This window comes from Apteryx rowi, unplaced genomic scaffold (assembly GCF_003343035.1).
Source record: "Apteryx rowi isolate R43461 unplaced genomic scaffold, aptRow1 scaffold_214, whole genome shotgun sequence".
NCBI lineage: Eukaryota > Metazoa > Chordata > Aves > Apterygiformes > Apterygidae > Apteryx > Apteryx rowi.
This window is the reverse complement of record NW_020448464.1, coordinates 618090-641332: the sequence shown is the minus strand read 5'-3', so window position 1 is coordinate 641332 and position 23243 is coordinate 618090. Positions and strand designations below refer to the sequence as shown.

The following is a 23243-nucleotide window of genomic DNA, read 5'->3' as shown; positions in this document are numbered from 1 at the left end:
GTAGAATTTATTTGGGAATTTTATTCTTGCTGTCAAATGCCTTGTAAGTTGTCCATTAGGTTGGGAATTCAAGTTCTGCTCTGTGTTACAGTGGTGAAAGTATGGAGTAACTTTGCCAGTTCTGATAGCATTAGTTTATGTCTGTTGCAGAATAACAAAAGAGACTGTTTCAGACTGCTGAAATGGAACATTGTATATTAAAATGCTCTGTTTTAATGCTCATGTGTATACCAGGCAGCAGTAAGCAAATGAACTTACACTTCTTGCTTCCCTCTCCTCTCAACTTTACAACTTCTTATGAGTGGGAAGGAAGGGGATCTTTCTTTTTCCTTTTCTTTTTCTTTTTTTCTTCTTTTTTTCCTCTTGTATTTTTTTTTCTCTGTTCTCTCTCTTTTCTCTCTTATTGGTGGGATATTGAATAGTCAGAGCCATGTGTGTGACTTTTAGGAGTGGGGGCATATCAATGTATGTGAAACTAACAGTGTTGCAGTATAAATTTCAACACTTTCAGGACCCTGTGTTACAATTACGTTGTGGTTGTCCACACCTGCCTGTATTGCAGTTTGTCACTTCCTCCTGTACCAACAAATGAGCTATAGATTGGCTGTCTTGAGCATCTTAGGATACTTAAGATGAATTGTCCTTTTTGTCATAGAATGAATTGTGCATGAGTTGCCATTTTCTTTCCCGCCTTACAACATGCTGTCCATTGCTGGACAACCAGGCAGTTCATCCTGTCTGCCTGTGAGATTATTTCTCTTTGCATCCCACCATGCTGGAAGGGAAGCAAGATGCAGGATGACATTCTAAATCTTTATAGCCCTGTTTAATTACATGTATCCTTCATTGTTAATTGAGTGTTTAAACACTTACCTTTTAAGTTAGTTAAATGTATATGTTAAATCTATGCACATCTGCATTCTTTAAAGGTTAAATTGGTGCTGTTTGATGATATTGTGAAAAATGCAACCTAGTTAGCTGCCATATTAAATAGTGATTAAAATCTAGCTCCATCTCTGCCAACCAGAAAACTATTACTGATATTGAATTAACATCAATCTGTAGGAACAGAATCTACTCTTTGCTCCCATAAATCAGAAGTAGTTATACAAATGACAGGAGCTCAAGGGTAATCTAGAAACAAGGAATTCTCCTTAAGGAATACTAGGCTTATGACAGAAGCTGGGAAAAACCCTGCAGGCCTATTTCATCCCATGATACTGAGCTGTAGCAGTACCCCTATGCAGCAGCAGAAATTAAGGTTGGAGTAGTAATTTGATGTGTTTTGTATAATTTGTGTCAAAGCTTCAAAGGTGACGTAATAGATCGCATTCAAAGCAAGGTGAAAACATCCCTCACAGATGCATGAAAATGTCTGTTACTGACTTACTGTACTGTGAGAACATTGGACTCTCTTTAAAGTACAGATTACTGACATAATGGATTAGAAAAATAATGGGGAAAAAAGTGAGTCCATAATTCCTTTAGATAGAGAGTATGTATGTGGGCAAAAGAAAAGAGAAAACTGGAAGGAAGATGTAAAGACTGGACCAAGGTGTCCAGCCTTACATCCAAGCCTTGCCAAATTTCACTTAGCCTGTTTTATTAAAATATCACTCTTATCTAGCTCACCTGCTTGCTCTTTCTTATGCATGCACGTGAACACACATCTGCGCACACATACACACTTGCACTTACTTTTTTTCTGGAAGTGGAATAATGGATTAGAGAACCCTTGGGCACTGTTCCATGTCTTAAATGTATAAACCTGACCAAAGTGCAAAGCTAAGTGTTTCTTATAAAAAGGAGAAAGTCCTGAACTGAACTGGCAGGGAGAGTGTGTGTGTGTGTGTGTGTGTGTATGCACGCACACACACGCATGTGCATGTTTGCTTATGTGTGTGCTGTAGTGCAGCTTCCGACAAGTATAATTTGTGTCTCGCTTGGGTGATGTGAGGGGATGTAGCACCCTGTAATTCTGACTTGTGTGTAGGGAGGGCCTTTCTAGAAAATTTTGAGACATACAGGAAAACTCCTGTGATGACAGGAGAGAAGACCTTAATGAATAAGGCTAGTCTACATGACATCCTTCATAAGTACTAGAAATACAGTCCTCTTAGCTAAACTTACACCTCCCCACCCCCAAAGAAAGGCGAAACTATATGTTATTTACGCCCCTATTGCATGCTATGGCTTTTGCCTTTCTGAGAAAAACTATGCAAGAAATAGTGTACTCTTGAATGCTCTATTTTCACTTCAATTTGAAGGAAATATGTGAAGCTTTTATTGCTTGCTTTGAAACTAATGGAAGTGTTGAGACATGCATGATAGTCAAGTTTGTGCAAGCTTTCCTCCAAAATCCAAAATAGGTCTGTTCTTCCATACAGTCATAATTTGACATGCTCTTATGTGTATTTTCAAGGCTGGAGATTAATAAATATGTCATTAACAGGTATATTCAAAGCATCACAGGTTCTTGAGAACACATTTAAAGTCAACTGACTGTCATTTTTATTTTTTCAAGGCGGGAGATTAATGAGTACGTCATTAACAGGTATATTCAGAGCATCACAGGTTCTTGAGAACACATTTTAAGTCAACTGTCTGTCATTTTTAACAGGAAACAGAGGCTGAGCTCCATCCTCTGGAGATCTCTGCAGAGTCCACAGCTGCAGTTAATGGAACAGGTGACTGGATGTCACCGACACTGTACACAGCTATAGCTGAAAGATAATTTATCTTCAAGTTAAAAAGATTTAGCCCTGAGAATAAGCCATTCATCTATGACAGTCTAGAATAGCTAAGGATTGGTGTGCTTTCTGGTTCAAGTTTTTTTTTTTTTTTTTTTTTTTTTTTGAAGAGCCTGGTCGTGTTTGTTTTGAGGATTCTTAACACATTTCTGAATGTTTAGAAAATAAGTTACTCATTTTTGTGGTAATTTGATGCAAGTTAGATTGATAGGTGAAAGAGAGGAACATAGAATACACTGCTGTGAATACTCAGTGTTAGAAACCACTGTTCTAGTAAGGAAATTAGCCAAAAGTATGTAAGAGTAGATAACAAACAGGGCAAGGGAGTTTTTGTTCATTTTCTTCATCTTTACAGAATACTTGAATACTTACAAGGCCCATTCAATCCCTCTCCACTAATACTGAGTCCTGTTTTGAACAAGATTGTGATCTGACACGTTTAAGTTGGGAATAGTTTGTTGGAAATCAATGGAACTTTATTGTTTGAAATGGTTGGTGAACGAGACAGGGTCAAGGCCAATGAGTGAAAACCACAAAACAAGGAAAAGGAGAAAAGTGTAAAGAAGAATGATAATATGAAAGATATTGCTGAAATTGTTTTTTGACTGCACAAGTGCCCTATTTACATTTGGTCCCTGATCTTGTCAAGAATCTAAATAACAGGAAAGGCTCTCTTGAAAACTTCTTCCTTTCCTTATGCTTCCATAGTCTGTCTGCAATTGCTAGTTACTATTGTTAGAGAGAGATTAATTTCAGGAGCCGAGGTTTATATAATTGCAAATGTTTCTGAGGGCATTTAATTAACTTAAATCAACATACCTAAAGTTTAAAATAGCTCAAACCCACTGAGCTTTAATAACTAGGTCTTTTTCCTAGTGCGTCCTTATAAATACACCTATAGAACGGTTGTATTTGAAGGCCAGAGAGAAGTATAAATCAAGGGAACCAAATGTCAGTTGAAAATGGTGGGACATTTCCTTTTACAGAGGTATGGGTTTTTCCCTCTCTTTTTTTCTTTGTTGCAGGTAACTTGTGCTGTCGATGCATCTATACAAAGAGAGGTTTTTCTGTTGGTTCTGAAGAAGGCTATGCTGGGCCACAATGTTATTGCTACTGTTTGACAGATTGTTCTGTCATCCAGCACCTAATACTAAAGCTACCTAGTCTCTGTTTCTTAACACACTTTGTCTATTGTAAGTGCATCCTTTGTAGTTTTCTCTTTTCTAGAGAAAAGATATAAACAAGTCTGATTTTTCACTCTTAATCATCTGTTCTTTAATTACAGAGATTGGTAAGTACCAAATCCTTGAATTGGACTTGCTATCAGTGAAGGAGAAAAAGGAAGACACAGGACACTGGTGTGATGTGTTCTTTGTAGCTAATTTTGCTCAGTAAAGAAAATACACTTAGTAGAGTGAAAGCTGAGGAATGTCTTTTCTATTCCTGTCCCCAGGCCTGTATAGCTCCTATACCAGGAAGTCAGTATAAGAATGGGAATGGAGCTGGGTGTAATTTGTTCCAGTTCTACCGTGTGGATAATGAGGAGAACCAGAGCAAACATACAGTGGACTGACCATACGTCTTACAAGCTTTGGGGTGGGGATGGAAAACTGGATCCCTTTTCTGTTTGTACACACCTTCCATATGGAGTGTTAGTTCCTTGAGTAGATATCCCAAGTATTTACAGCCTTTTAAACTTATAGAGAAATAGTTCATTTATTTCCTAGAATATTAAGTAGTGTCTGGAGGATATGCAGATGCTCTGTCCCATTGAACATAGCCACCGTATGTACCTGAGTATGTACCCCCCCMCACACACACTTGTAAAGAGCCCAAAGTTTCCACCTGTGGGCACTTCTGCTTCTGCAATTTAGGAGTCTAACCTTTTGACAGTAGAATAAAACTGTGCTCCATAGAAGTCTCCATCCCATCATAAGCATTTTAAGTTAATTTGTTTTCTTCATAGTAATGTGTAAATTCTTAGAAACATAAAATGTGGGTTTATTTTAAAATAGTGTAGGATATCTAGGAGTTTAGTGTGAAGTCTGTATTTTCAGTAATCTGGAGAGGGGAGCTTGTCTAAATAATCATTCATACAGTAAAGCTGGAAGAAAGGGCAAAATATCTTTACCAGTAGTAATAAGAAATGGAGTAAGTTGGTTGTTTGTTGTATTACTTCCACTGGCACAGTTCAGTGCTCTGTGTCATGACCAAAATATTTTGGAGGAAATAGAAGTGTAGTAATTCTGTTCCTGAAAGTTGCCATACTTCATACTCTTTCTGCAACTTTTCATGAGCTTTAATTGGTATTAGCTTGAATTGATATTAGCTTCAGATCTGTGATGTATGGAGAATCTGTTTGCACTTATTAATAAAAAAGGCACTTACAAATCAGGGAACAATAATACTCCTGGAAAATTATTATCATACTGCTGTCTGCTTTGGACAGAATTTCTGAAATGTGTGTTGCCTTTTTCTTTCTTTTTTTCTTTTTTCCTTTGCCTTTTAGAGTGATTATGCTGAGTCTATGCTAGTTTAATTCTTGGGTACTATCATGTTATTGGTATCATATAGTTGTGATGGATAAAGGAACTGATTATACAGGCATGATCTATGACTTCGGTGTCCTGCAATTTGGAAAGTATTCAGACCTTCAAATCTGATTGCCATATTTCTGACAAATTATATACTAATTAAGAGATTTTGTCATTTAAGTATTCTCTAATACATTATCTGAATGTTGTTTTTTATGCTGAAGCATTCCTAAAAAGAATATACTATTCATGTGGAGCAGAATCAGATGAAGATTTCAGTTAACTGTGGTACAAAGTTTGCCCTTGCCCTTGTGCATTTTGAAGTGATATTTGAAGCTGGATTTTCTCTTACTGTTAAGCACAGCTATCATTTTGTATCCTTGACATTAATTGATTTCACAGACTAAATGTCAGCAGAATAAAAATTGTGGTTTCTCTTGCTAATGTTAACTGAGGCATGTTTCACAAACCCAGTGCTTCTCAATATGTTCTTCATAGCAAAATAGGAATTTTATGGCATTCCCCTAGTTGATGGAAATCTTTACAATGTATTCATAAAGCTGGTTTGAAAACAATGTTAGTACAGTATTCTTCATATAACTTCAGCAAGAGCATCTGGATCTTCTCTGATAGTCATAATAGTCTATTGTTTTCAGTAGACCTTGTTCTCATGAAATTTGCTTTTCCTATATTGCTATGCTATCTATGTAATAGATGTCCCAAATCAGAAAGCCTCTGTAGTCTGTCCTTAAATAAATGTAACCAGCTTACTGATCTGTTTGAGAAACAGGTATAGTGAAATATCTCAATTCTCTTTTAAGTCTCTTTTAAGCACTTTAAATATATTTTTTAAGACCTGGTGTGCTTTTTTTGTGTGCAGGAATTGCCAATACTTATTGCTATTTATACGTATGAACTTCATCTAGTGCTTGAGATGAAATGCTGAAACAGGGCTGACTATAAACACATTGCCATTAGATCTTATCAGCTTCTCTTTGACTGATGCTGAGCAAAGATACTGTTCCTATTTAGCTGGTAAAAGCTAAAGAAAAGAATCATGCCCTGTTTATTTTTAATAGACTTTCCTAATTCCATTAATGTGGAACAGATATCCTTTCAACAGCAATATAAGCCCAGCACATGCCCCCCATATAAGGGAAAGAAGGCTACACATAATATTTTCGCTTGCTCTTTTAATTCAAAATACTTATATTCTGTAAAATGCTGAGTAATGGTCCTCTGATCTGCTAAGATTTGTGCAATTAACCTGACAGAAATAATAAACTAAAGAAATACCAGACTGAGATCAGAGAGTGACCTTATGATGCACTGCCATGAAATCATCAACAAATTTTCATCTAAATTGTATTGCTGTTGTTCTTGTTCTGACAAATGTTTAACTGGATGCATGTCAATAACTGTAGGGGTGATGAATCCTTTCTTTTAACACCTTGAACACCCTGCAATACAGAGGAATTTTAGTTCATGGGTTGAAGCATTCTCATAGACAGGAATTGTCTTTCTGGAGCATGCTGAAAATCCACCTGTTGGACAGGGTGTTGTTTAGTTTCAAGCAAATTCTGAGTGCCCTACCAGTGTTTTTGTACTCTACAAGGAGAAAAGTGTGTGTCTAGCTATGATCAGTCCTGTGCATCAGACATTTTGGTTTGCACAGATCCCATTTATGTACCTATCTTTTTTATTTATTTTTTGTTTTGTTTTAATTTAAGGACTTCTCTGGACAAGAATGACATAGGAGGGATGTTGTCCTCTCTGGTATTTTTTTTTTTATCTTTGGAATCACTTTAAGCAGTTCAGAGCTCCATGATTTGGTGGAGGCAAATTGGATAAGGCATTAGGGAAGGCTGAGAGGAAGCAGACCGTTCTTTGATAGCTTACGCATCTCTCCTTGCCTTTGCCCCTTTTTTTGTTGTCTAAAGAAGATGCAGAAATCAATGTATGCTTCTTTTCCTAGCAATATGCTCTTTATTGAGAACCAGGAGCTTGAGGGTTCAGGAAAATGAAGCAAATCCCTGTGTAGTGCTGAACACAGTTCTTGATATCCTTTATTGGTGATTTCCACAGCTTAAAAATATGGCATAGTGTGTTAAATATGAAACCAAGAAGATATGCTTGATCTATATGGAAATTGACAATTAAAAGTTAAATATTAGCAATGTAATTTGTTCTGTTTATTGTTATTGTGTTTAAAATATTTGTATTAAAGTTTTTTGAGTTAGCTAGGGCAGCAGGTTTACCAGGAATGATGAATTGCCCATCTTGGTGTTAAATGAGATGATTTTTTTTATATTCAGAAAAACTATCATTAAAGAGGGAAATGTCTTACTTAATCAGTCATTCGTGTCTCTTAAACATATAAATTTGTCCATTTGTTATTATTTCCTCCTTCTTAATAAAATTCTGTAAGAATACATTGTAAAAACCATGATCAAAATAGATGAAATTGAGCCAAACCTTAGCAAAAAGAGATCTCTGGTTGGGTGACTTGTTCTCATATTTTGTTAATGCTTAGCCAACTTTTTAGAGAGGAATGAAAGGTATAACATATCTTTAAAGAAATATTGTTGTGCAGGCTTTATAATATAGGTRGTGGATCAATTTACCTTGCAATTACACTTTAAATGACTCCATTTATTATTTCCAATACTTTAAAGCAATAGTAGATCATTTTCTCCATGATCATCTTTAATATCTTTAATACTATTTTCTATCTAAATTATTTCTGTTCATCTCTGTGACATACCTTTTATGAGACAAAATTGAACTACTGTGCCAGATAAAATCTGGCTGTGCAATCAATAGGTTATTTACTAATACAGAAGCTCTCACCGCAGTCCAGGGTGGTTTTTTTTTTTTTTTTTTGGCACTTCAGCAACAGTCTGGTCATAGGTCTATGTGAGAAAGATGTACTTATTATATTGCAGTTCCTTGCAGATCTTGGCTGTGTTGGACCATTACTATGCTGACCAATAGAATTAACATCATTTGTTCCTTTGGTTCTGTACCAATTGTCCTAGCCATGTTAAAATTAATATACATCTCAGAGACGCATATATTCTATGTCAAGACAAAATAATGTGAAATGGAGCTGCAGTTCAGGGGGCAGTGATAATGATCATATTTAATATTATTTGCATTATCGTCATCTGTATGTCAGTTCAAGGTGTCATAGGCAAGCGTGATAAGATAGGATCCTTGCCCCAAATATGTAACATCTAAATTCTTACTTACCTGGCATCCTGTGTCACGGGCATAGCAGGGCTATGTGGGACTTTGGAACTGTGGTGGTGCTGAACTCTGTGGTGCAAGAAGGAATGGGAAGTGCAGGTTCAAGCATATTCTCTCCTGTGGAGCTCTCCCGGCTTGCTCCAGGCTAAGGAGGTAATCATTATTCTTTCTCCTGAAAACTCTTTGCTTTTTCTGGAGGATATTTTAGCAAAGTGATTACTATTTCTTCCAGTTCTTTTACAGTTCTTCTGCCCCTGCTGTTGTCCATTGCAGTGGACAAATATGAGGATTGGATTCACTCTTTCCCCTGAAGAGCTACCTTTTGGTAGACAGACATTTAGGGCTAAGTCTCTACTTAAACTTATTTTTTCCCTGAAATGCTGTATATCCTTAGCAGTATTTTAAATATTTTCCCTGAAACCCAATTATTCCATTTCAGTTTCCTATCCTTTTCTCATTGGATGCTAAAAGAGAAAAATTTTCAATAAATTAGTACTGATGTTGCATTTCTCCAAATGTGAAAATTTGTGGTTTTTTGTTTTTACAGGAGTGTATTTTACCTTTTCTATCTCATTAAAAGGAAAACTAACATCAGCATAGCAAAAATGAATGTTTTAGATTGCTACTGTATATTGCCTTTCAGCACACTTTAATTAAAGTGGTGTTTGTTTGTCCTACAACATTACCATTCCCTAATCGATGTACTGAGCAAGCACCATGGTGACAAGATAAGTTGCTTTGTTTTGTTCCATATGTCTGTGTTCCAAGTTTTCCATAGTTTTAATTGGTTCCCTGCAGAATAACATTTACAAGCATATGGTATGGAAAATGCTGACTGCATTTGTTATCATATATTTTAATACATTGGTGGCACTAGATCACTAAGCCTTTAAATGTGATTATGAGGTTATTTAATGCAGTCAATAGTGTGCTTAAAACATAGCAAAAATTTGCAGTGAGCCAAATGGTATCAAGGAAATATATTTGAATCCCTTCTTAATGCTTCAAGGATAGATGGGGAAGGCTGATTCAGAAAAGGTTTTATGCAGTATTTATGCTGAAACATATTTTGTCAGCTAAGAGCAATTTGAAAAGGTCTGTGGAGACTGTTTGCCATCACAGAAAGAGGAATGAGCATAAGAACGTGGAATGTGCATAGGAACATGGAATGCAGAAAAGGCAAAATATATGATATCAGCACAGGTATTAGATGATGAAATGCGGTTCAGGACTAGCCTTTGAATCTGATGTGTCTGACTTTGGATACCTCAGCACTACATTTTTACAGTGATCATGCCCTGGAAGAAGATTGCTAGTCCAAAAGGGAACATGTTTGATTGATAAGACCACAGTTAAATTAAGCATGTGTGAAGGTCTGAGATCAACAATATTGATATGGGTTTTGGGTTAGGCCTTTTTGGGTTGTGTTGGAGGGGAGGGTGTGTGCCATGGTGGAGAATAGTTGGTTTGGTTTTCTTGCAGAGACAAACCCACCGAGTTGGTTTCAGGCTGCTCCAAGAAGTACTCAGTGTGTGGGTCTCTATGTTAAAGACCTGTTCAGATTTCATGAGCAGAGTGGAAACTTGGACACAGCCCATACAATCAGAGAAAGAGGATCAACCCATACATGATGTATGGAGGTCATGCCTTGCATATGGCTTCAAAAGGTGCCATATTCCTTTATCCAAGCATCAACCCAGCCTTACTTATCTAGCACTCTAAATGAATTACTTTCAAATTTTTACTCTTTATGTCATCAATGTAAAGAGGAGTGTTGGACACACTGGACATTTTGAAGAGTGTGGGGGACACAAGAGTATTGGAGCACAAGTTCTAGGTTTATTAGTGACTAGACATCTGCTAAAAAGCATATATTTGTCAAATGTTATGGATAAGATTATGCATTTTATGTTGTTCTTACGCAATATACATAGGACTCTGATATAAGTACTATGGTGAGGGCAGTTCAGGGATCTATATGGTATACACATAACCAGCCACTGTATGTACGAAAAGTTAGTGGCTTCTCATAATGGTGCATGTGTTTCTTTTTTCATAACATCCAAATCAAAAAATAGATTGTTTTGTAAAACTAATCAACAATTTCACTTTGAATTTTCATTTGCTAATGCACTGTCATTTCACCAATAAGCACAGCATTGGAAGACAGTTTTTAATGCGTACTTAGTTTTTACAACAAATCAACTCTTCATCTATCTCTAAGAAGGACGCTTGGACTCAATCTTATTGTAATCCCTTAATGCAAAAAGAAACTGCCAGTGGTAAGAACGGGCTTTTGGGAAAATTATTCCAGAGAATGGTGTGTGCAGCAGGCATAAAGGGCAACAGAGGAGTACTGTTAATTGGTTTCAGATTTTCAGCATGGTAAAAGAAACAGCAACTAAAATAAAAAACAATGTAAGAAAATATTGCTTCTCCTTGGAGGCACTCTGACCAGAGAGTGGGGGAAAAAAACAAAGGCATTTTTAGAATTACATATTAAAAACATATTGAAAAAAAGGCAAATTGAAAGTGACTTCGGCCTCTTAGTCATCTCTTCCAACTATGAGTTTTCTCTCTTGGCTAAAGGTGTGTAATATATTTCTGTACAAGCCACTGATGGGAATGGAAGTAAGTCTGAAAGTCAAGATGGTGTCTGTGATTTTGTTGTTAGCGTGGACTAGTTTTACATCTTTCGTCATTTAAAATATAGTTCATGATGAAAAGGAGACAGAAGTGTACACAGAAGGTTTGAAACAAAATGAAAGTGTAACCATGCATAATAATGTTTGTGTTTGAGTGCATATATGTGTATATAAACATAGTCATAAATACTTTATATGCTGTATATTGACAAAAATTTGGAAGAAACAGATTGGAAGATGATACAATTAAAAAATTAGGAAAGGAAAGAGTAAAAATGTTTATACATTGTTCATATAAACACAGATAATCCAGTCTCGTTATATGATCACATATTGTATTTCTACAGGACTCTTGCTGCTTGACTGGGTAGTCTTCCTGTGTCGTTTGGTGCATATCATCCAAGGTCTGCACTAGGAAACATTAAGCTGAGCGCCAAAGGCTCCTGTAGAGCACAGTGTACAAGGGTCTCCTAACTCTTGATAAATTTATTCTTTGCTGTAAAATTACTCTCTCCATTGTAGAGAAAAGTCTAAGGTTCTTAAACTCTCTGAGATCGGGTGTTAAGTCTGTGACAGAGGCAAGTAAACAAACTGCATTATTTGAGTCGAAGTCCCTTGCCTTCACCAAAGAAAATCACTTTTCTTTTTCCCCCCTCCATCTGACTTTCACCTTGCTCTCAGCAATTCATTCAGCTTCCACAGTGCGTGATGTAAAGCATTATTGATACCAGTCACCTCCTGATACAGCACAGAACTCATTAAATTAATATGACAGGGGCATTCTGCTCCTCAGGTAAATGTGCTCCCGGTTTTTAACTCATTTGTTTTTAGTATCTCAGGGGACACCTTGATCCTGTAAGAGGCCAAACAAATCCCAAAGGAGATGAGTGCTATCAAGCCCTGTAAACCGATGTGCATCCCAGTCTCATCTTTGCATGTTAAGTGGCAAGTGAGGAAGGAGAGGGAAGACAAAGATATGCTGTGACTGGTTTTAGAGACTAAAGATAACCTGGATTAGGAATAAAACTTTTTCTTTTGCAGAGCTAAATTGTTATATGCTGTATGCTCATATTTGGTTGTTAGGTGGGAGCACTAATCAGGCACAGAACACATTTTTTGCTGTTCAAATTAATGCAGCGAACAAGTAAGAGGGGAACTTTTTTTTTTTTTTCCTTCAGTAACTTCTTTGATAATCCTATTGACAGGCTATTGAGATACTGCTGATTCAGGCTTAAATAATCATTCTGTTGGGAACATTTTTCTTGTTCAGTCATACTAGAGTATATCCTGTTATGTCTTGGCAGGAAAGGCTGTGTAATATCTTTACTTTGTTAATCTTGTACCATAAAAACATGGAGGGGGGTGTTTGTTGGCTAAGACAGTGTATGTAATACCTGTCTAACTTAATGGTGGTTTTGTCTTGATGTTAGGGCAAAACTGGGATCAAAGCCTCTGGTGCCAAAGTTATGCTTCCAAAATGTATGTGAGCACATATTGTGTTGACATGTATGCACCCTTGTTTACTTGAGAAATGACCCATTTTGAAAGCCAGATACTATCAGGTACATCATATACTGGCACCCCACAGTCTAGTGCAAGTGGGGTCCCAAAGGTGGCACTAAAAGCAAATTTTTTGAGAAACAGTAGAGCATAAATATTTAAAGCTTAGAAAACATGAGGGAAAAATCAACGACAAACCAATCTAATTTTAAACTGAGCCAACAAAATTTTGATGTTTTTAATTCTCTGGCACTTCTTTTGACATTTAAATGGCATCTGTGCTTTATTTGATTACTGCAACTATTCTTTTTCAAATGAAAGCAGCATGTAGAAATTATTGTTAATTTTTATTTTTTGCAGTGTGGATAACTGGTATGATAAATAAGTTAGAAGGTGTTTCAAGAGCAGGGAGAGCAGCCCTGCATGTAAGCGTATTCTGTAAAATAAAAAGACAGTTGATGTTTTCAGTAAGTAGGGAATTGTTTCTTGTACAGTATGAAGTTTGTCTGTCTCCAGATGGCTAAATCAGAGCCTGTTGGTAATGCAGCAGTGTTGAACTGAATTCTCAGCCAATTCTTGATTAGAAATGACTGGAAAAGAAAGCTTCTGTCTTCCGGAAATTCCAGGAATGATCGCTGGACAGGCTCTGCTTGCCTGGCTGCTATGTCAGATAGCTAGTCTGCCTTGTTTCCATTAAAAATTTTGAAGAATCGGCGTGCTCCTGTTGAACAGTCTGATTTTGGGAAGTGGTACGTTTTTACGGAACTCTCTTTAGAAAGTTTTTGACTCTTAAATATAGCTCTTCAAGTATAAACTTCCTAAGACCAATGTTTGTTCACCAAGGCTGTAGAAGTCTGTTCAACATCTGTGTATAGTGCAGTTACCACCAGAGGGGACAGTGTGGAGAAGACCAGATGAAGGGAGGGAAGGGATGTGTGTATAGGGGTGATAGAGGGTGTGTGTGTATACATACATAAGCACACACACATATAAATTTATATATATGTGTATGCATGTGTATGTGTGCATGTGTATATCACTTAAGCTCCAGGTAGGTTCTGTATTCATGATATACAAGGTGTGAAGGCACTATGCTAGTCTTTGTTGTAGATTAGTCATAGCCTTTTGCCATCTTTTACTGATCTTATTTAACAGTAAAGATGTTAGGTATGTTTTATGCCTATCCACTTGCTTCTGAGGATGGCATTGAATTTTTACCACTCTTCCACTTCCATTCGTCTTTTTTGTAAGGCTGTATCTCCCACACAAAAGCACATTGGTGTGGATTTAGAAAACTGACCTTTTATTTTATATGACATTCTGCCAGTGGGATTGATGTAAAACCTATTTGTTAAGTCCTTAAGTAAAGCAACATTTTATGATAGAAATCCAATAGGTAATGGTTAAAGTATGGCAGACTTAAATTTTTTTTAATTAGATTATGTTTCTTTAGAAGGAATCAACTATGCAACCAGGTATATCACAACCATGTACAGTAAACCACTATGTGTGTTATATAATACAAATGATAAATGAGATATTGCAGGGACAGAGAAATAGAATAGTTTGTCTACTGGCCTCAAACAGTAAGAGAAAGCAAAGACCTGTCAGGTTTACAGACCATCTTTTTTTCCAGACCATGATAAAGCTTTCTTGTGAAAAGACTTATGAAATATTAAACTAACTTGAACTTTACATAAAATATTAAATTAACTTTGCCTTGGCTTAAAGCCATTTCTTTGACAACAGAGAAGGATAATCAATTTAAAAGCCTTCAGGCAGATGGAGGTATAATACTGCCTGATATTCTGAAGCAAATGCAGGATGTACTCTGAAATGACTACTCAAGAAATTGTACTTCTGTATTGGAGGTACAATTCCAAAGCTACTGAAGAGCTTCAAAAATCCTCTCTTGTGTAAGTAAATGACATAAAATCTCAGTTAGAATATTTATTATTATCTTGTCCTTGGTCCAAGTATCTAGGTATTTTCCCATGCATATCCAGGAAAGTGAAGTATGTCTCTGCTGTGCTCCCTCATTAGTGCTTCAGCCACAAGATTGGAACAGCTTTCAGGGATGTATCTGACACTGTATTACTTTGATTATACAACTTCTTTTCTATTAATATGCCTCAGTTGAGAGGTATATCTGCTTCCATCAAAGAAATTCTGTCTTTGACAAATATTGTCCCCATCCCATGCAGCAAAATGCAGTGATTTCATTACAGCTGGAGTACAGGATATGCAGCAAAACTTGAGGCAAAAAGAAAATAATGCTTCAGAAAGCAAGGCTGTAAGTGACTGCATGCATGTCTATACATGTTTGTGTGTGTGTGTGAAGTGGAGGGAAAACAAACTTTGACAGAACTGCCTTGAGACAGTGAGCATTGTGTAGGGCTTCCTGTTTATACTCAAAAAACTCTTCAATTTTTCTTGTTTTGCAAGCTCATTTCAGTTTCTGTGTTAATAGAATAAAAAAAAAGGAAGATGCAATGCTTTCTGTGACTGGGGTATGGTAATTCAATGAATGACTGTAGTTTATATCATAGCCAAAGTTTTTGAAAACCTGATTGCCAATATATGCAGTACATTTGAATGAGTCAGCTGTTTGATGCAAGTAAGAACCAATAAAAGGTATTTTCTACTGCAGTTGCATAACAACAGTTGCCATACTAATGCTTTTAGGCAATTAAAGACAGCAAAGCTGGGTAGATATGAGAGTTACTTCATAACAAAATATCAGAGGAGATCTCTTACTAGATTGCAGGAGTAGCTTAATGTTAATATTATTTTTGAGCATGATAAGTGAATGTTGATCTGTGCAGGTATGAACTGAATAGAGTTGTCTTGGCTGATGCCATCTGAGAATGATGCATCATTTCTTTAATTATGCCATACATCCAGGGTCATTTTGCATTTTTACCGTTAATCAAGCTGAACAAAAGCCTGTTAATGCTAAGAGAATCGGTAGTCTCTGGTGTAGTTTAATTTATTCCAGTTTCATCATCCAACTCTTAAATTTTTGAATTCTTGGAGTTATTGAGGGCTGTAATTCATGATTTCTCTCAGGTTTAGCTATGTTAGATGCAGGAGTTACCACTTTTTACAGTCCCGTTGCAGCTAAATCTCACAGAGTTTATGATCTAAAGCCTCCTCTGCCTGACTGGGCTTTTCTGCTAGGGTCTTTGCTTGGAAGAATCAAACCCATGGGAAATTTTGCTGACCTAGAAGAGGAAGCCTCTCATCCTGTTTTTGCCTGTTTTTCTCCTAGCTGGCTGATTAGAAGTAGACTAGTTATGTCTGAGATGGCAGAAGAGAAAGCAGTCTTACAACTGTGAGGTGAAGAATTAGCGTGCATAGCCTTGGGAGGGCACACTGCAGCGTTGCTTTTATGGAGAGTATAGAGGTGGTACAGTAACGTTTGGGAGGCTGTTACTGATAAGAATCAGTACGATAATAAAAAGCCATCCAGGGAGCTGCACATGAGAAGAGGAAATACTTGTGAAATCAACCTGGTACCTGCAGGAAGAGAAAGAGAAGAGAATAAAGTTATACTTAGTGAAGAGAAGAGCAGAGGTCAGGAAAGGCAAAAAGAAAAGATACTGTGATTCTCCAAAATAGCATGTGAGGACTGTCTGGGGAAGGTCTACCTTGTGCCTTGATCTAGAAGAGGAAGCCAAGAAATCAAGTCACAAAAACAGACATTAGTGTGTGCTAGTGTCATGTTGGTTTCTGAACAGCCATAGAAGCTGAGGAGATGGTATCACCTCTTCTGAGGCTGGAAGAGCTAACTTAACAGAGGAAACTTTCCATGTAAGTCTTTCAAAGTTGAAATTGTCACTTGAGTGAGACAATGCCATTTCTTTTGTATGCTCTTTGAAAACCATTATTTGATGTGAGAGTTGAGAGGAATACCATGACTTTGTTCCCAATATACAAAAAAAGGCTGCATGTCTTGGGGAACAACTGTTTTGTGCAGTGCACTGTTTATATTATTGTGGTCAATTTAAGCCCTGGAAGATGAAAACAAAGGTTATTTTGAGTGTCCCATTGATCTTAAAAAAAAATCATTTAAATCAATATGAAAATATTTTTGTAATAATTTATTCAATTATTTCCCTTAATATAGCTTCAGATCTATCTTTTTTGCTAGGTCTTAATGACTTTAAAAACTGTAGTAAGCCACATTGTGGTTATAGACTACAAGACCTGGTTATTCCTGAAGGAGTATATCATGATGTGTTTTATCCATGAATGTTAGTGTCTTCTTGCCAATAATGATTAGCTGAGGCAGTGATGTCATGCTGAAAGTACTGACTTTTAGAGCCTCTGTCTAAAATGCTGCAAATCAGATCGGAGGTTAAAAAAAAATGTTTTCATGGTCATATGTGCAGAATTGGTAGAGGGTACCCATTTGTGCTAAGATGAATGTTTGATGTAGTGCTGCATTTTATATCACTTGCAGGTTGGCCGAGTTGGACTTTTAGCTGATCGTGTATTTTCACAGACCTGACATTGTCTATCCAGCACAGGATAGAAGAATATTTAACCTGCTCTAACTAGTATATCTCTTTGATCATCACTAAACTTTTGATAGAAAAAGTATCTGTGTCATTGGTGCAGGAAGGTTTCCTGCATTAAAATGGGAAGGGGAAGATGCTGCGTAGTTATCTGGATAATCTGTTAGAATATAAAATCATTGACTGCAATTCTGGCAGATAAATACCTGTGTCAAATGCTAAAGATACTTGAATAGTAAATGTGGTCCATGTGACTAGGTTATACAAATATGATCTTTGCATATTGCTGAATTATTTAAGTGGTTATCACTGCGGAATGAGAAGGGAAATAATTTAGTATTTATGTACTGCCCCAGAACAGGGATAGCATGAACCTTTTTGTGGTTCACTGTAGCTTTCCCAGGGCCAGTACATAGGGCATAACCCTTATCTATAGGCTGGAGTTCCATGTGTGTGCTTAGGGGAGCTGCTTAACTTGGTGTTTCTGTCTTCCTGCTGACTTCGCCCCTACTTGCAGCAAACACTCGGATGGAACTTCTAACTGTAGCTGGTACTACTCTGCAAGCTTGATCTATGGTATATCAAATCTACACTGTTTTCCTGAAATGTTTTTGTCTCAGGACAACAGATTATTTCTATAGATAAGAATAATTGTTCTGGAAATGGAGGATTTTATTTAGCAACATAATCGCAAGCACATCTTTTGACTAAATTGTGCTCTGTAAAAATAATTAAGAGTGATATTTTTAATTGTTTTGATTATGTTATGCTCATTTGTGAGTACAGGAAGAATGAACTGGCCAAGATTATCCTACAACTTTAGTAATGCTAATTTATTCTATTATTAATAATTAGCTTGATAATACATAATTTTGGTAGTGAAAGATACCTCTGTTCAAAAGTCGTCCTTTCACACTATTTTTAATGAATAATATTCTTCACACTGGAGAAACGGGATGTAGACTGTCACCTCCCTCTCTTGTCAATGTGCCTTACATTATCAGAATGTGAAGAACAGACTTGCTTTGCTGCTTTGTTCTGATAGCCTGTTTTAATCTCAAAATCTGTGAAATACAAATATGAATGAGTCTTTTTTAATAAGAACATGTTGTCATCAAACGTGATAAGATTACAAGTTTACTGAAAACAGCTCGTTGCAGAACACAGGACAGTTAGAGAAATACTGAGTAAGACCTGTCTTACCCACCCTCCAGAAACACCCCCCCACAAAACCCTCACCCCATCATAATTGCAACTGCAGCAGTATTTTAAAGCATGAGAGCAGAAAGTTAGTTTCTAGAAATTAAATTTTATTTTGTGCAAGGCAGGGGGATATAAATGATAGACTGTGTGTATGTATCTATCTATCTGTATGTATGTATATACACACACTAATCTGGGAGAAAGGATATTTGTTCTGTATACTTATTTATATAAGACAACTTACAGCTTGACTTTGTATTTTTATATTTATGGAATAATACCTGTTTTATTAGAAAAAGCCCACTGCAAAAAAAACACTTTGGTAAAATTCATAAATGAGTGATTAGGAAGTGAAGTGGGGAAGTAGTGTGCAAATGAATAGATTCTCACCCAGGGAGAGGCAGTGTCATTAAAATACCCATTAGCAAAAGATGAAACAAAAGCTGTGTCCTCTCTAGAATGACCTGACAAAGGCAGTTTGCTACAGAAACCATCCAGAGCCTTCAGAAATTTGTTTCTCATTCCCTTTCCTTTGGAAAATTAGCTAGCATGTAGTCTCTATTACTTGTGTTGAGAGTCTGGGGCCGAAATGTTATGAAAGAGGTTTTACATGGTTAACAGCCTGGTCAAGAAATACACCCCCTCACTGTTGGTTTACCTACTGCTATATTAAAGACTCAGCTGTAAACTCCAGCTCAGAGTTGTTGTTGTTACTAAGCTTTTGAGAACAGAAATAGCCTCTCCTTTTACAGTCTGTTCTGGTTCTCTTGTGGTGCCTGAACTACTGGTGTGCTGGAGTTAAAGATTAGACGTCAGATGACTCATTGATATAGTTGGATTATGGAAGAGGGACAGGGCCGTCAGTGCTTTTTTGCTTCACTGTGATCTGTTTGTATTCTGCTCTTTAGACCAGTGCTTATCTCATTTCTTCAGCAGAATCAAGTGTAGGGTTCCTCAACTTTCAACCTTGCAAATCTTTAAATTTAATGTGACTACTCTGTGTCCATCACAGAAGACGTAATAGAGAGGAGGGGGGGAAATGATGGCACATACAAGAAACGTGAGTTCTTCTTTTCTCTCTTAACAGTTACAAAGACAAAGGGGTATTTCCATCTTTGGTAGTCTTTGGCGATCTCCCACATAATTTTCTACTGTTTCAGAGCTGCAGTGTGTCTGTAGCAAAGCTGCTGCTAACATGTGAGTTTTAAAAAAAGTATGTAAATTTTGGTGCTCTAGGGTGCTAGAATGAGTTTTGAAGACAACACCAAAATTTTTTCTTAATTTTTCAAAAGAAAACAGTATCAGGGATGATGAATGGGGCTGACATTTGTTGCTGAAGCTCAGATTGCTATTGAGGGWCCTTGCTAGTGCTACATGGGGTAGTGTTTTCTGGAATGTGAGCAAGGAAGCAAATCATTTTATAGATACAGATTACGTAGATGTAGAATAGCACAARGAGGCTTGAAATTTTAGATGTTGTTGGTTGCATTGGATTCCTAGTGATGAGTGACTTTGTAGATTTAACAGTCAATTTGCACTCCGTTCTTTTTCCTTCTTTTTCTAGGTTATGTCAACTGCTATGTACTTGGGAAGAAGCTAAAGAAAAAGACCTCTATACATTGAAAATACTAAGAAAAGCATGAGCTCATGAACTTTATATTCATTCTTTCGGGTGGCAGACCAGACAGAAATGTATGCTGCACAAGAACAATTTGATAAAGGGAGTATCTTATAAACAGGGAAAGAGAGTATCCTGTGTGCGAAGGCCTACAGTTTAAATGAACATAATCTGCACCAGACACTGTTCAGTTCAGAAAGCTGTCTGCCTTTTATAGTTTCTTTTCCAATACTTAGGAACTGGAGAATACTTGTCCTGGTTTTATTACCCAAAGGTATTTTCATGACTGTGTCCCATATAATGAAAAGAGAACTAAGCATCTTCCTTGTACCCAGATTAGACACACAAAGAAGAAAGGTTTGTTTTAAAAAAATGACACAGTTATAGTTATTGAGGATAATATAATTATATTCTTTTATAGAAGGATTAGGATTTTACACAATAAAGTGCAGAATACTGATTCAAAGTGTCTAAAAGCTGAACAACAACAAAGTGTTTAATTGCACGTAGTTGGTTCTGAGACACGTACCTTAGTGTCAGTCAGATACGCTTCTCAAATTAAGAAGCATATCTCATTAAAAGAAAACAAACTGGAATGTTTTCATGCAGTTAGCTTGTCATTAATGATGTAGGTAAGGAGACAGATAGGAATGCAAAACCCTCAGTATCTCACAGGATGTTTCAGCTTCTGAAGAGTCAGGAGAAAAGCCTATTTGTCTAGTTACTGATTTTAACCAAGTGATGAAAAAAGGTAAAATTAAAAATAGAAGTTGCTATGTATGGTTTGCTGTATGTATTTCCACTGCTTTTCTTATTAGATTTGGGATACGTTTTCAGTAACTTTTTCCATGTATGCATGAAGCTGCTTATCTGTTATCTGCTACTTAGAGGGAATTCTGTCCGGTTAGTCCTTAGGTTCTAACATGTGTCCCTTATGAAACCCAAATTTCTTTGGCTTTCTTTGGCGCTACAAAGCTGAGAAAACATGTCTGATCCCACAGTGACTGCATTCTTTGGGCAAACTGTGAAAAACATTACAACTAAGGACAAAATCTAGATACTTAATTTGTCTTTGAAGTGTCTTGTTTTTTGGGGGTCCTTTGTCACCCATTGCAATTGTCTTCTAATGTGTTACAGAACAGGAGCAAGCGCCTGGAGAAAGTCCATGTTGTTCTTGGGAATAAATCCTGTGATTTGGATTCTCTCATTTCTGCTCTGACCTATGCCTACTTTCTAGACAAGGTAATGAAAAAAATGGACAGAGGGATCATAACTAATTTGTTACAGACATCTTGTTGTTGAGCAGATGGAAACATACTGTAAAAAATCAGAATTGGGACAATGATTCTGTTACAATCAAAGGTAAGATTTTTAAATAGAAAGAATCTAGATTTCTTTCCACATGAAAATTAATGAGTGGGTATAGTTTAGGTGGCTTATTCAGTAAGAACAAAAATCACCCTGAGCACTTGCCAGCACATGGTATATATATCAGTTACATTTGATTTAAGCAATGCATAGATTTCCTGCAAGTCTTCTGAGAACTGGAATGGATTACACCCTAAGGCCTGCAATACAAATCACAGATCTTTAGGTCACTGCTTTTAATAGACTGTTGGGGGCAGGGTGGATCACTATTAATTGTTTGTTATTTATTAGTATTTAAAGTTGCACTCACAAGTCCCTACTGAGATAGGTCCTGGTATGCTAAGCACTGAATGTGGATATTGTGAAAGACAGCCAGTGACCTGAAGAATTTGCTGTCTTAACAATCACAGTCAAAGAATGTAAAGGTCTTCTCCCCATTTTATGAAAAGCTTAGTGGGATCAAGAAGATGGCTTCCTGGCCCTGCTGAAGTCAGTGGTCTTGGCTGACTTCGATCAGGAGGTTATTTACAGGAGTAAAGTGTCTTAAGTCTGTCACTGTCTAAGTGTATATGTTGATAGATCTGTGTCTTCATCCACTCTCAGAAATGCAGGACCAGTCAGTTTTGAAAGACAGAGTTTGATTAGGGGTGTCAGGGCTTTAGATAGTGGAGTCCAATGACCCCAGACATTACCAGTTTGTGTTTACAGAATTTTAAAGATAACATAATCTTTTCCTGAAAAACAGAAGTGAGTTTTTCAAAACTGCGCATATACTTTTTCCCTCCTAGTTTCCCGACAACTCTGCTGGATATACATAGAGACAGAAGAACAAGAAAAGAAGTGAAAGATGGTTGTTTCTGCTTTGTAAAGACTGAAATAAAAGGGGGAAATATTGAATGGAAAATTCAAACTGTTTCTAATTGCTCAGACTGTTAAAATGTCTTCCTAATGAAAAACAGGTCTTACTTTATGCAACTCTGACCAATACGCACCTGCATTACAGGTCAGCCCTCCTGATGTTCTTTGCTTACCAGTGTTGAACATACCAAGAAGAGACTTCAGCTATTTCACAGAGACAAGATTTATACTGGAGGAGCTGAATATCCCAGAGTCATTCTATATCTTCCGAGATGAAATCAATTTGCATCAGCTGAATGCTGAAGGGAAATTGTCTTTAACGCTTGTAAACAGCAGCGTGCTGACAAGGTATTGCATTGTATATACAACAAGATAGCTTACTTGGGCCTGAGTTATTTTAAAAATTTTATTTTAAAGTTTTTCTGAGTAAGAATTCACTGATATTTATGCTGTCCTTGTTGCTATTCTGTGGAATCACAAAAAAAAACCCTTAAGATATATTTTCTCTTCTGTTATGTCCAATGCATGCACCAAACTAAAAGTAGTCATCTTTCCATCACTTTTGATGGTCCCTTTTTTAACTACCTTGTGTCCTCCCAGAGTTTAGATTAGATATTTTAATTTAGTTTAAATAGTCCTAAAATTTCTTGTGACCAGTAAATAAGAGAGCAGGTTTTTTTTCTGCTTCTTAGCTTTCACTAAAGGTAAAAGACTATCATGTTGATCTGGAGGTGGGCAAAACACTTCCGTATTTGCTCTTAAGATCTATCTAAGGGTAGATAAAAGTTTAATTGTGACATACAATACAGAAAACACTGTCTTTAAAGAAAACTTAAGCACTAAATAGAATGTGTTACAAATTCATTTAGCAATGTATAAGATTCTGCTTGGTTTGACTTTGCATTTCTGTTTGGTTGCTAGGTTATTGCAGTCCTTACAGACTGCAGCAGTTTTCTCAAAATGTCCTCAGTGCCAAAGGCTCAGAGTTGCTTTGTGAA

At 36.7% G+C, this 23243-nt stretch overlaps 1 protein-coding gene across 1 annotated transcript in view; it reads left to right on the top strand.

Annotated features, from left to right (window-relative positions):
* The window catches only part of PRUNE2 (prune homolog 2), a 133392-nt gene that overhangs the window by 12882 nt on the left and 97267 nt on the right, over positions 1–23243 (top strand). Inside the window, exons 2-3 of the mRNA XM_026064356.1 lie at positions 21157–21261; positions 22391–22593. Of these exons, the coding sequence (XP_025920141.1) occupies positions 21157–21261; positions 22391–22593 (308 nt within the window). The remainder of the gene's footprint in view (positions 1–21156; positions 21262–22390; positions 22594–23243) is intronic.